Source organism: Cryptomeria japonica, chromosome 10, assembly GCF_030272615.1.
Source record: "Cryptomeria japonica chromosome 10, Sugi_1.0, whole genome shotgun sequence".
Lineage (NCBI taxonomy): Eukaryota > Viridiplantae > Streptophyta > Pinopsida > Cupressales > Cupressaceae > Cryptomeria > Cryptomeria japonica.
The window spans coordinates 530,735,352-530,748,788 of NC_081414.1; the positions used below are offsets into that span (position 1 = coordinate 530,735,352).

The 13,437-nt window shown below is 35.1% G+C and overlaps 1 protein-coding gene across 3 annotated transcripts in view; it reads right to left on the minus strand.

Moving 5' to 3' along the window:
• The window catches only part of LOC131060795 (midasin), a 198,644-nt gene that overhangs the window by 62,670 nt on the left and 122,537 nt on the right, over positions 1 to 13,437 (minus strand). For all 3 annotated transcript variants that reach the window (XM_057994197.2, XM_057994198.2, XM_057994195.2), the window contains exons 25-41: positions 12,522 to 12,595; positions 12,204 to 12,345; positions 11,806 to 11,904; positions 11,566 to 11,666; positions 11,065 to 11,154; positions 10,880 to 10,945; positions 10,601 to 10,765; positions 10,222 to 10,429; positions 9,105 to 10,027; positions 7,422 to 9,014; positions 7,116 to 7,323; positions 6,946 to 7,011; positions 5,920 to 6,005; positions 5,480 to 5,767; positions 5,027 to 5,168; positions 4,717 to 4,802; positions 4,526 to 4,611 (exon numbers count right to left, since the gene is read on the minus strand). In XM_057994197.2, coding sequence (XP_057850180.2) covers positions 4,526 to 4,611; positions 4,717 to 4,802; positions 5,027 to 5,168; positions 5,480 to 5,767; positions 5,920 to 6,005; positions 6,946 to 7,011; positions 7,116 to 7,323; positions 7,422 to 9,014; positions 9,105 to 10,027; positions 10,222 to 10,429; positions 10,601 to 10,765; positions 10,880 to 10,945; positions 11,065 to 11,154; positions 11,566 to 11,666; positions 11,806 to 11,904; positions 12,204 to 12,345; positions 12,522 to 12,595 — 4,423 coding nt within the window. The remainder of the gene's footprint in view (positions 1 to 4,525; positions 4,612 to 4,716; positions 4,803 to 5,026; positions 5,169 to 5,479; positions 5,768 to 5,919; positions 6,006 to 6,945; positions 7,012 to 7,115; positions 7,324 to 7,421; positions 9,015 to 9,104; positions 10,028 to 10,221; positions 10,430 to 10,600; positions 10,766 to 10,879; positions 10,946 to 11,064; positions 11,155 to 11,565; positions 11,667 to 11,805; positions 11,905 to 12,203; positions 12,346 to 12,521; positions 12,596 to 13,437) is intronic.

Genomic DNA, 13,437 nt, shown 5'->3' on the forward strand with positions numbered 1-13,437 from the left:
CAAATGGGTTGTCATTCAATGTTGTTCGCTCCCCATATTGGAAGCAAATGATAAAAAGTGTTAATGAGGCACCAAGAGGGTATAAGGGCCCCATTTATGAGAAGGTACGTGGAACATTATTGGAGAAACAGGTGAAGAGGGTTGAAGATGCATTGAAACCCATAAGGGATTCATGGGTTGAGACAGGTGTAACAATTGTTTCAGATGGGTGGAAAGATGCTAAAAACCGTCCCTTGATCAATGTCATAGCGGTGTCCCCTAAAGGGGCAATGTTTTTGAGAGCTGTGGATTGTGAGGGCCAAATAAAAGATGGCCAATTTATTGCAGAAATTCTCATCTCTGCCATTGAGTCTGTGGGACCTCGCAATGTTGTCCAAGTCATAACAGACAATGCAAAAAATTGTAGAGCTGCTGGTTTGTTGGTTGAGCAATGCTATGATCACATCATTTGGACACCTTGTGCGGTACATTCACTCAATCTTATGCTACAAAGGATTGGGCAAAAAATAAAATGGATCAGAGATGTGTATGCAGAGGCTGAGGACATCCAGATGTTCATCACAAACCACCACATGTCTCAAGGGATTTTTAGAACCTATTCGAATTTGGAGCTATTGAAGGTAAGTGAAATAGTAATTTAATTTTACATTTTCTGATTTTTTTGAATTTTCAATGTTAATAATATCATTGTGCAAGCTATATTGTGTATTCTTCTTTAAAGTTTGGCTTTATTTTTTAATCATTTGGCATTAATTTGTGTTATAGGTTGCTGAGACCCGTTTTGCATCAAACACAATCGTCTTAAGATGACTTGTGAAAGTTAGAGTGGCACTATGCAATATGGTGATCAGCACCAATTGGACTGTATGGAAGCAAAGTAGCACTGAGAGGGCAGAAAAAATTAGGGATAGAATATTGAATGAGAAATGGTGGGATATTGTTACATATCTCCTAAGTATCACTGAGCCCATCATGAGCATGATTCACTATACAAACATGGATAGGCCTTGCATAGGTGAGATTTATGATGGCATTGATTCAATGCTTGAAAAAATAAAGGTCACTATAAATGAAAAAGAGAATGATCCTCAGGAGAAATTCTTCAAAGAACTGGAAGTAATTATTGTAGAGAGGTGGAATAAGATGACCACTCCTTTGCACCTTCTTGCCTATGCCTTGACACCTAAGTACTATAGCAATCAGTTTCTTGATAAACCAAGAAGGATTCCACCATGGAGAGATCTAGAAGTATCTGATGGGTATAAGGCAGCATTTCTTAGACTATATCCCGATGATGATTTGCGAGATGTTGTTACAAATGAGTTCATAGAATTCGCAAATGGGAATGGTCTAAGTGTTGATGCACTTCGTCATAGATCCAAGAAAGATGCTCATAGCTGGTGGTACTTCCATGGCACATGCTTCCAACACCTACAACCCCTCGCTATAAAATTTTTATCACAAGTAAGTTTAATTAATTAAAATTTTAAATTTACAAGTTTTAGTTTATTTATAGTTTACTTTGTCTTCATGGGTTGCTAGTAATTTTATTTTTATTAATGTATAACTTTAATTGTTTACTTTGTCTTCATAGGTTGCTAGTTCATCTGCTTCACAAATAAATTGGAGCACATACTCTTTCATCCACTCAGTAAAGCACAATAGGCTGCTATCAAAAAGAGCGGAGAATTTAGTATATGTGCATTCCAACCTACGTCTTCTTTCACACAAACAACATGACTACACACAAGGGGAAACAAAGATGTGGGATATAGAGCCAGAGCATACTGATTTGGATGCTCCTGCTTCTCAGCTTCTTGCATTGACACTTGATGACTCGGAAATTGAGCCAACTTATAGTGCAAGTGCAAGTGGCATTGGCTCATGTAATGTCAATGTCAATGAGGAGGAGGAGGAGGAGGAGGAGGATGAAGAATTAGATGATCCATTTGATGATTAAACTTTAAGTTTATATTGTTGAAAGTTGAAACAATGATACTTGAATATTTTGTCATTTTGATATTAAACTTGATGTATATGATGCTATTATCAATTATGGTATGATCATGATGCTATGATTACAAGTTTATGTTTGTTTTGTTGTTCATATGATGCTATGTGACATGCATATTTTAATTCATGCTTATAGGCTTCACAAATATCAAAATATATATATATATATAAAAAATTTACATGTTTTTGTACTAACGAACCCAAACCCCTTTTCAAAATTTTGCCGTACCGGCGTTCCGGGTTCTTCGAACCCGAACCCGAACCGGCAACTTAGATTATTAACCATCGTCTGCGAGCAATGTAAGATGGTATTGTAAATGTTAAACACCCTCTGCGGGCAATGCAAGGTGGTATTGTAAACTTCTCAGGGAGAAGTGTAATTGTTAAACCATCCTCTACGGGCAATGTAAGATGGTCAACCATCCTCTACGGGCAATGTAAGATGGTATAAAAGATCCTCTCCACTCTCTGCGGGCAATGCAAGGTGGATCCAGTCTATGCTTGTGTGCAAGACGAAAGATTATGGTTATGACTCTCTGCCCTAATTAAGAGGAAGTGTTGGTTATAATTAGGGCCTAGCGGATTCCTATTGCCTTGGGCAACATTGGAATCCGCCAAAGGGGGCCAGCTCCTTCTCCTACATATAGGGCCAGGCCCTATACCTCTCGGCTCCACCTAAAAGTCTTCACGCCACATCCAAACTCACCACGCCTCCTTGATAGGGCCGACCCTATCCATTTCGGTTAAAAGGAATTAAATGAATTAATATGTTTAATTGCAAGAAGGCCGACATGATTAAGAAGTATTGCTACTCCTATATATAAAGCATACACTTCACACAACATCAATTCAATTCAGTCTTTTGCAACAAGGTGCAAAATATACTAAGGAAGCGAAATTGATATTCAAGTCAATTAATTTACAGAGAACTATTCTAAGAGGTGTGCAGATCAGTAACAGAAGACAGCGAACTTAAGCAAGGCACCAGATCATCTTCAAGAGATAAAGAACTCCATAGAAGGGTTGCTGCTACCATTGTTACATACAGCAAGTCAGATTAGAAGAACTGCAATTCATGACCTCCATTAGCAAACTAATTGTGAAGGCCTCTATGTCATCTCCCTTGTGACTGCAACATCTATACTCCAGATAAGTGTGTAATTATCAGTTGAATTCAAAACCATAATCAGATCTATGGATCTTTTTAGGCTGGGTTTTTCCTCCTAGGAGGTTTTCCCAGGGTATCTTTGTCTTGTCTTTATGCATTCATTTTCTGTTTCTATGCTTAAATCTGAAAACAACAAATCTAATTAAACCTAGTTATCAACAATTCTAATTTTCTAAGTGTTATCTAATCTGAAAGTACTAAAAATAACAAATACGTCTATATTAATGGGTTTTTTTTTAACATTCTAATTTAGAATATATTTAATATATAATTTAAAAATATTTGATAACAAATTATAAGAGTCTTAAAATTTAAACTATTATATAATATCATTTATTAAACATCATGTTAATAATTATATAATAAATTAAAAAATTAAAAATAATATAAAATAAAAAATCATATATATTAAAATAATATATATATATATCATACCAACGTATCATACCCACGTACCCGATTCCGATTCCAATTCGGTAACTTAGGTATTAGATATTGAAAAAAAATACCTTAGTATCACAGCAATATTACATGTAACATGCATGTTCAGATTAACTTTTCTAAACAGAAATTAAGCTTACGAACCTTTTCTATTGAGAACATGGATCATAACTTGGGCTTATAGATGGAACAGCAAGAGTTGATATGAATATGAACAACAAAAAATTTATATACGAACAATTCATGGCCTCAATTCTCAATTTTGTCTATATCTATATGCTCTTGAAATGCATTTATATTTCAAAAACAAGAATTTGTAGTCTCTTTTTCTATATTTTTTTATGTTTTTTTAATCCAATTTTTTTCTTATTTTTCACATTTAAATCCCAATTTTATAAAAAAAAATCTTATACTTATTGTTTGCCAGTTTTTTCCCCAAAAGATTTTTTGCTGCTATGTAATAATATCTGCTTTAAAAAGAAATTTACCCCTTTGAATCAACAAATATAATACCTGACTCGCCTTGGATTTGAAATCCATTCACTTTAAACACCAGCGTTATCGTCCCAGTTTATTGACTTACCCTACATGAACTACTTTCACAGAGGAACTTTTGCTTCATATTGTTTTGAGATGATGTGATTGTCTAAATTCCAAAACTTTAGTATTACAGGCATCAAGGGACACTGGATCTCATAATTTCGTAGACAAGCTCAGGTGGAAATGTTATATCTCAGTCAAGTCAAAAATAAAAAATCTCAAAGATGACAGTGTAATGAACATTATACATTACTCCAATATCCTAGAAATGCAGCACTGCAATGAATAACACCAAACAAGCAGGCAATCAACACAACTTCATTTTAAATGTGGAAATATATGAAGTTCAAATTTTGATCTTACAGAATGCTAGACAAAACTGCCGTTCTTGTTGCTTTGAAAAGAACGAGAGGGCCTTGAATTTCGTTCCATTTGCCTCTGATGTTCTTCTGCGGAACAGAGAACAAAACTATGACATCAATATTCTCAAAAAAACAGGGCTAGACACTTTTTCAATGAAACATGCACTTTCCGATTGAATAATTCCACCCTACCATATCATATTCATGTGCCACAGTCCACAATGCCGAGTGCCATCTGAACCACATTTCATGAACAGTACAACTTAACATTGTACTATCTGAACAACAAAAAAAGGAACAAGTCAAAACTAAGGTTATCAATAAAGTGATACACAGCGAGAATGTTCATACTATTGATTCAATCACAAATGCAATTAAAATTGGAAACGGGTATCAGAAGGGAAAAGAAAAATCATAATCTGCACAAAGAGAATAATACATATTTTACTTAAATTTGCATTGTTTTCATACATTAATTAAATGAAAAAATCATCTTACTGACCATTATCATCCAAAGTATTAGCATCTATCATCCATAAGCATTTCTGATGTGGTACAAAATCTAGAGGTGATCGTGATGTTGACTGGAGACCAAATCTTATCGCAGTTATCAGAGATTCAGTGACATTCAAAGCAGCCCGATCCTATTAAATAAATTCAAAATAAGTTTTCCAGGCTGAGTAAGAGATAAATTTAAAACAAAACAAGGTTGGCATAACACTTTGCAATTTCCCCAACGAGAAGAACTTGTCAAAAATTAAATTGAAGACCAACTGGTTAGAAGCAGTCATAAAATTGGGTGACACGACTGTTTAGAAAGAAACCAATAATCCAGCACAATCCTGGAGTACAAAAAGAATTCTGTAATACTTATTCTTGCACCTTAGAACCATCAATATGAAGCAAAATTGACAAAATACAGTACAGTTTGTCTGTTGCATTACAGAAGACCTACCTGACACTGATCCGTGACATAGCATACACAACTTTCTGAGAGTTCATTTAGCAACATTAGATCAAGACGCAAGCTCTTCATGTTTGGCAATGGGAGAAGTGTAACCCATAAGTCATAAGCAGAAGAGGAACATAAAATCTCAGAGGGAAAGCAATTATCCATATGATTATAACATTTGCATGAATTTGACGATATCCCAAATCTCTCAGCCCTTGGATATAATATCATATTTGAGCTAAATTTATTTCCAAGTGAATTTTTTTCTCCTTCAACTTTTTCTGAAAGCATCTGCAAGATGTGTAAAAGTTAATTGACAAATGAATGCTCTCAAATTGGAACTGTTTTAATAACAATAATCCTAATTGGCACACTATTTCATTAATATGATTCAGATTAAGCTAGCAATAATTCCATTTATAGCAATTAGAGAAATAGCCTGCCTTGTATATTTCTTCACAATCTTTGACAACTTCATGAGAACCATTATTAATGCCCTGGTTGACCATGCACAAGGCCATGGTCACTCCTGAAATTCACAAGGAAACAAATGTTAATAAAATATAACAATATAATTAGTCCCTCAAGATTAAACCTCCAGTGGTAATTTATTTCGGTGTTCAAATTAATTCCTATATTCAAAAGTGGCCTGCAAATAGACCATAAAATATACAATGCCCACAAAACACATGACCGCCTAGAGCATCTTCAAATGGTCAAAAAGGAACTCAACACAATAATATGACATAAAGAACCCACAAATACTAGAAACGACAATGGCCAGAATGAATGACTGAAGATTTTTAATGATGTCCACGAGACCAAGCAGTCTATGGGACACAGAACTGATGACAAAACAAAGATCACAAAAGAACTGCAAACCAACAAAGCCAGAAAGAAAACATCAAGTGGCCCTAATCCTTGCAGATCAAGTTTCTTCTGCCGTGAATTTTGACCAGGTAATCAACCATCTTTACAATTCTTTCCTCCTCAAACAACGACAGAGAAGAGATCCATGAAATATACCAAAGACAGTCGCATGAAATAAACTCTAACAGCTTTTTGCCATGCATTATTTGTAATTTAGAAGGGATTTCGGATTTAATTTTACTAAAATCCCCTTTCTTCCTTAGTTATTTTATCACATTATTTAGAGGGAAATGCTTGAAGTATTCTCCTTTCCTACAATTTTTCCTTTTACCTGCAATGCGCATTGAACTATCCAGTGACTGTCCATCACTAATATAAACTATTTCTTTGTTCTCTTCTCATTCACCAAATAAACAGTCAACCATGACAATCTAAGAAATAACAAAACACTTCTTAAGAAGATATATTGATATTGGCTAATTGCATACTATACAAAGTCGGAAGATACCAATAGCCTATGAGCATAGGGGAAGGGAATGCATTGCATCATACACCCTTCTACTGGAAAGGGAATTTGATTATCTCAAAGCATTGCATACCTTGCACTGTCAGATATCTCAGATCTAAATTGGCAGAAACAGAAATCTCCTCTAGAGACAATTTTCCTGTCACGCAAATATAGAATTAGGAAATTTAAAAGTCCTCTCTAGAAAGGTACTGAAGGTTAAGAAAATTCTTAAAATTTTGAAGCATGAATGAAATAACAGACCTGATGCAAATGCCAATCCCTGCTGTAAGGCTACTGGCCATACCGTATGGCAAAAATCTAAAAGATGCTGTTGCTGAATAAAATTTTCAGATGAAGCTGTCACCATAGGATGGCCACCATATTTCCACAAATAAGGCTTTGATAAATTGGACCCTGTGCATAATACTCCATCCAAGTTTTTACTTGCATGTTTGAAGCTTTCAAATGCCTGATCAAGAAGGAAAAGGGCATACCAACGAGAGAATAAGAACCATAAAAATAACCTCAAAACATTAAAGTTTAAAGTAATAAATAAAATGCATATACCTGAGAAACATATTCCTTATTTGGAACATGATCCAACATTCGAGCTACAAACTTTTTCACACTCTGCCAACAAATCATTAGTAAATCAGACTCAATAATGGGACTATTAGCTGACTTCCATAAAGCAACGTGGCATTCTTGCACCCACATGAAAAGCTCATCAAAATTTTCATCACAAACAAATTCTGTACTGAATATAAGAACTTCATTTTCAAGTTCCCTGAGACTCTTCAAGACAGGAGGTAACCACACACAAATTTTTCCAGCAAGTGATGCAGAACTCTTATCTGCAGAAATATTATGAATTCCATTGAATTCATCCTCGGTATTCCATTGCCACATGATGCATCTGAGAATCAAAACCCTTTTGATGAGTTGTTGCAACCTCTTAATGACTGGATTTGTAATCTCACTTGAAGGAATTGATTTTATTGACTTGGTTGAAAAATAGGGTAATGACTCAACAGCTAAATTTCCAGGAAAGAGGGATTTCAGTTCTTGCCAAACAGATGCGAGGCATTTCAATATGGGGTGAGCCTTTTCTTTCTCTAATATAGTCACAAAGAAACTGAAAAAAGGACAGTATGACACAACCTTTGAAGCAAACCAAGAAAGCCAACATATGCGAAGTTCCAAATCAGTAGAAGAAGCTTGTTCTATCATCCATGTTGCAGCAGAAAATAGCATACTTTCAATTGCCATTGAATCAAAAAGTGGAGGATTTATTTCAGCAATGTCTACCATTGTTAATGAACTGGGAAACAAAATATAACGGAGAAAATAAGAAGGAGAAAATGAAGGGCAAAGTTGTTTGCTCTTTAGCCACAACAAGAATCTGTCTTCCATATCATTTCTTTCCTTACTGAAGCTGGACATTCCATCTAGACTTATCTTCAAGGATGTCCATTGTGCTCCTACAAACTCCAGATACATACAGTCACGCTTCACTATTGCTTCTCTTGAAAATTGTAGATATTTTCTTAGTTCTAGAGGCGTTGGCCATCCTCCTGGCAAAGATAAGCCTACCTTAAAACAGTTATTTGGCTGAACAATATCAATATCAGAAAAGTGAAGCTTCATTAAATAAAAAGCAGCATTTTTTGCTTCAATGTTGTACAGAGAATGCAAATAGATCTGCTCCCAGCTTCTGTACAAGCACCAAAAGAGACTTCCCCCTCTAACTAGCAACTGTTGGAACAGTTGAATCCACTGAACAAACTCACGCAAAGAAAGAATTATACCAAAGCAGGAGACTTCATTCTTCAAAGAAGCATGCATGTTTGCCATTGAATCAATTAAATTTGAAATTGGAATACCAGATAATGTTAAAATCTTTTTCAAGTCTTGTGTGCTACTTGCATTCATTTTTTCACTATCTTTGGAGGGCACCAACCAATTTGGTTGCATAAGATATATTTCAATTCCTCTGTTACGCATAGCTCTTGACACTTCACCATTATTTGGATTTACTGTAAGGAACAATCGGAATTTGGCATGACCATAAACCACCATTGGTTCCCCATTAACAATCCCACGCTCATTTACAGTAATTGAACCACTTGGTTCTAACAATGAATTAAGCCTGTCAAGCACCTGTATAAAAATAATATAAGTAAAAACAATCTTAGGGCTATGAATCATATGAAAACAAAAAAGAAATTAAAGATTGGCATATATACACACCGTGGGATTGCAAAGATTTGCATTTTCAAGTGAAACCCATTCACCACGCTCCAATGCCCTGATCAAACCACCATTGATCCATTCAAAATGTCCAGCAATTCCCTTCTTGTCCACAGATTTTTCAAAATGTCTGAGTTTTTTCATTAACGTTTCAATGTCTACAACTGACCAAGACACAGATACCCCAATTTCACTGACATTTTTTTTCAAGCACTCCAAAATCATTATCAATAATCCTACTGCCAGATGATTAATTGGCCCACATTCTGTGTTTTTATCAGTTGCTGAACTGAAAACTGGCAAAGTGCCCTTAGCATTGATACACATCTGAAATGCTGCCCATCTATCAAGCAAATCTTTCACAACAATTTTACTGCGCTCTGCTGATAGTACTATTGCAGGAGCCCCCAAACATGCTGCACAGAGTTCTTCCAGATACCTCTGACTCTCTAAAATAGTATCATTCCAATGCCGAAAAGCATCATATTGCTCAAAACAACCAAGCAATTCTGAAGTATCCGTTCCATCAGAAAGATTATATTCATGTAAAGTATTTCCAGTCAGTTCAGCAAGCAACCTGATCATCGAAGTTTTACCTGATGAAGATGGGCCAACCAAAATGCACATCCAACCCTGACTTACACACTGTGTCACAGCTTCCATGGAGTTAGCAAACCCAGGAAGAAGATGAAGCTTACTACTTATATCTTGACCACAGGAAGTGGTATTACGTGGGAGAGCAGCTTCTCCAACAAACAAAGTTTTGGGGGTAATTCTTATTTTTGGAAAAGATTTTATATATGCACTAGCACCAAAAACTTCTTCATAAAGTTTCAGGACTTGTTGACGATCTTCATATGTGCGCATTCTCTGTAAATAAACAATATTGAGAAAACAATCTTCTTTTGGATGGACTTGAGAACCTGACAGTGAAATCACCAAGAGAAACAAATGGCATGACCATTAAGCATGTTCATGAAACATAAAAAGCAAATATAATCTGCAAATAACATAATCAAGCAGAATATAGGGAAAAGAAGATTTTTCAATTTATAGAAATCTACTATTCATAAGAGTTGGAAACTATAAACTATTTATTTGCTTCATAACAGACAACCTTCAATCAGATGGCATGATCGCAATACATCACGCAAGTTGAACTCCCATGGTGATCCAGTTTGTCCATATTTGCATTGAACCATAGTGTCAATGTGAACTTGCGCATTAAATTCTATCAATTTCGTAAGAAGTGTCCTTGGAATAGATGGATATAAAGCACTGGATATAAAAAGGAAGTCATCTTCATGTAATGCATCCACAAAAACCTGCACTCATTAGACAGTATGCCTTCATCATAACACTTAACCTATAACTTCAGTCAAAACCTTATGCTAGCTCAACAATTCTAATACTAACCGATAAAAGCCATCTATGCACATCATCCTGAACCCTAAATAGGATGCATACTTCTGAGAAAAGATACTAATGTGACTGACCTTGGTGAAACGATTAAGAAAGGACTTAGGTAAACCTTTCCTGCCACCTCCTTGATGAGAAGGATTCTGGCATGCAAAAAGTCGAAAGGAAGGTGGACACTTAAAACTTTGTCCCAACTCTGGGACATACACTTCCCCACGGTGATCCAATATTGCATTCAAACCCTGTTGTTTCATAGATTAAAAAATCAAATAAAATATAATCTTAAGAGCTGAGACCTATTCCTTGCATGAAATGAACATAGTCAGCTTAGAAAAATAGGAAACAACTTAGACTACCTCAAGGACAGACTGTGGAGCAAGGTTCAGTTCATCCAGCACAACCCAACTTCCAGCCTTTAATGCCTGTTTTCAAACAGTTACAAGTAGTGAGTGATTTCTCACCATCTTTGAACAATAGGATCCAAGTATAAGAAATAATGAAATAGCCTCAAACTATTAATGAATTACTATAACATGATAACCTGCAAAAGAATGCCATCAGACCACTGGAACTCAATTCCCTTGGTTCCCTCCACAGGTAAATCAGAACCTAATAAGTCCATAATGTCCGTCTGCCATGAAGATAATACATAACACATTATGAAACAGTATCAACCTACAGAATGACCAGCAAATTTAATACTTCCAACACAAGATTCCAATTTGTGACGCCGTTGCTTTTAGTTGTTATACTCTATTTTCCACCTTTGCAATGGCGACACAATATCCATATAAGAATAGACTTATTGGATCTTATATAGAAAGCAATCAATCCATTTGCTTTCTTGTACCAATCAGTTGTGTACAGCTCAGATTTCAGTACTTCTAGATTTATCTTTCATGAAAACCTTTGTGGTTCTATTAACTTCAAACTTTTATCTTGCTTGGTTAGACACAAAAGCACATTTTTTATTTTCTCACCTTAAACAAAATAAGAAAACAAGTGTCCCTTTTTAACTGGATCTCAAAATGGATATACTTGCCTGTTCAGAAAGATTAATTCTCACAAGATTGTGCTTCGAGGAATTTGCAAGTGCAGCAACCAAGCTTGTTTTACCTACTCCAGGACTGCCCTCCAACAAGACTGATATGCAATACATTATGTACAATATTTAGCTTCATATTCTTACAAAATATATGCCTTGTAGATTTGGTTTTCAAATCAAAAATAAAACAGGATAAAAGAATGCATCCAATTAGGAAAGTGGACATAAAAAAATTGCCTGGTTTATTAAGTTGCATGGCACGTAGTATACGCAAGCCATTCTTGCTGGTCGTTGGTGCTGATAATTCAAAATTGGCCCTTTGATTCACATGGCCACCTAAAGAAAGTATCATAATCAGCAAAATAATATGATATTAAGTATATGATTAGGACTGCAGCTTTGTTGACTGCAAATATAATTTCCAATCAACAATTATATGCATCCCAGCTCATAAACAGCAGCAGGCATAACATAAAGATCAATGTAACTTAAACCATGAGCACACACAATTATCAAAATATGACAAGTTACATATATCCTAAGTTCCTAACTATTGAAAAATTTTATATTGCATGTATGCAAATCATCATCATTTTGAACTTACATGAAATTGAATATAAAATATATATCAATACCTTTCATAATATAGAAGGGATGAATACCAAACATATCATTTGACTGGTTATTCTCAAGACCTGGCTTATTAATAGATTCCAGTAGGTTCCGCGAAACAAAATTTTCTCCTTCAAGATGTTTGCAAGAATGTGATCCTTCATCCTGGTAACCATTATAAGATGCCAAAAAAATTATTTCCTACACCAGATAATATGGTTTCTTATATTTACCTGATAAACAATACAGACACATAGAGGCCATCATTTATGGCAAATGAATGGCTATGATGAGAATGCACAAGAAATAAATACTGAAAAACATATCAACAAAGTACATACATGAAGCTGTTGCAGTAAAAAGCTTAGACATGCATCCTTCAATCCCTCTGCTGTAGCATTTGACAGCCCAAAGCCTGCCAACACAATTGATTGGCCATATAAAGAACCCAAATTTAGTTCTGTGGAAAGTAAAGATCTTCAAATACCCAATCACATAACAATCTCTCTTCCCTAGTGTTATTCTAAAACTATATGCCTGTCTCCACACAAAACTAATAGATTTACAAAAGCATAAACAAAGGAGAAACTCACATAAAAGTTATAGATACATGAAAATATAAGACAACATATTCAATATATATTATATATGCACTGATAAACCAGTGTTACCTTTGGTTACACAACACACTTGTCTGTCAAATCTTTTTTACCACTCAGACCGGTGCCTAAAATAAACTAATTACATTAGTTAGTTAATTAATTGTGCCATAATATGGATCTGCACTCTACGATTTCATCATCTTCCAATTATTATGAGATTTCCAATAGATCAGTTGGTTCTGGGAGGTATAATAAAGTATCTCAACCTTAGTACAAATGTTGTATAATCTAACCACAAACTCTCAAAATCACCAGGCTTGGCTAACAGATTCATTCTGGTTGATATATAGTCTGAGAGTTCCTTCATTTCCCAAAGAACTTCGATATGGCTAAATAAATCTAATCTTAAGTTGCAAACTGGTAGAGAAGATAATAGCTTCTGAAGGGATCATACTGTTGTGTTTAAAGTATTAAAGCCTACATTTATGCTCCCAGTCCTGCATACTCTAAATTTACTTTTCTACTATACTTTCCTTCACAAATATTTTCAATCAATTATTATACATATTGTAGTTTGAGTAGAGGTGGATTGGCAAACTCAAGTTCTAACTTGGTTATTAGATCAAAAGAAAAACACATGCACATCAGGATTGGA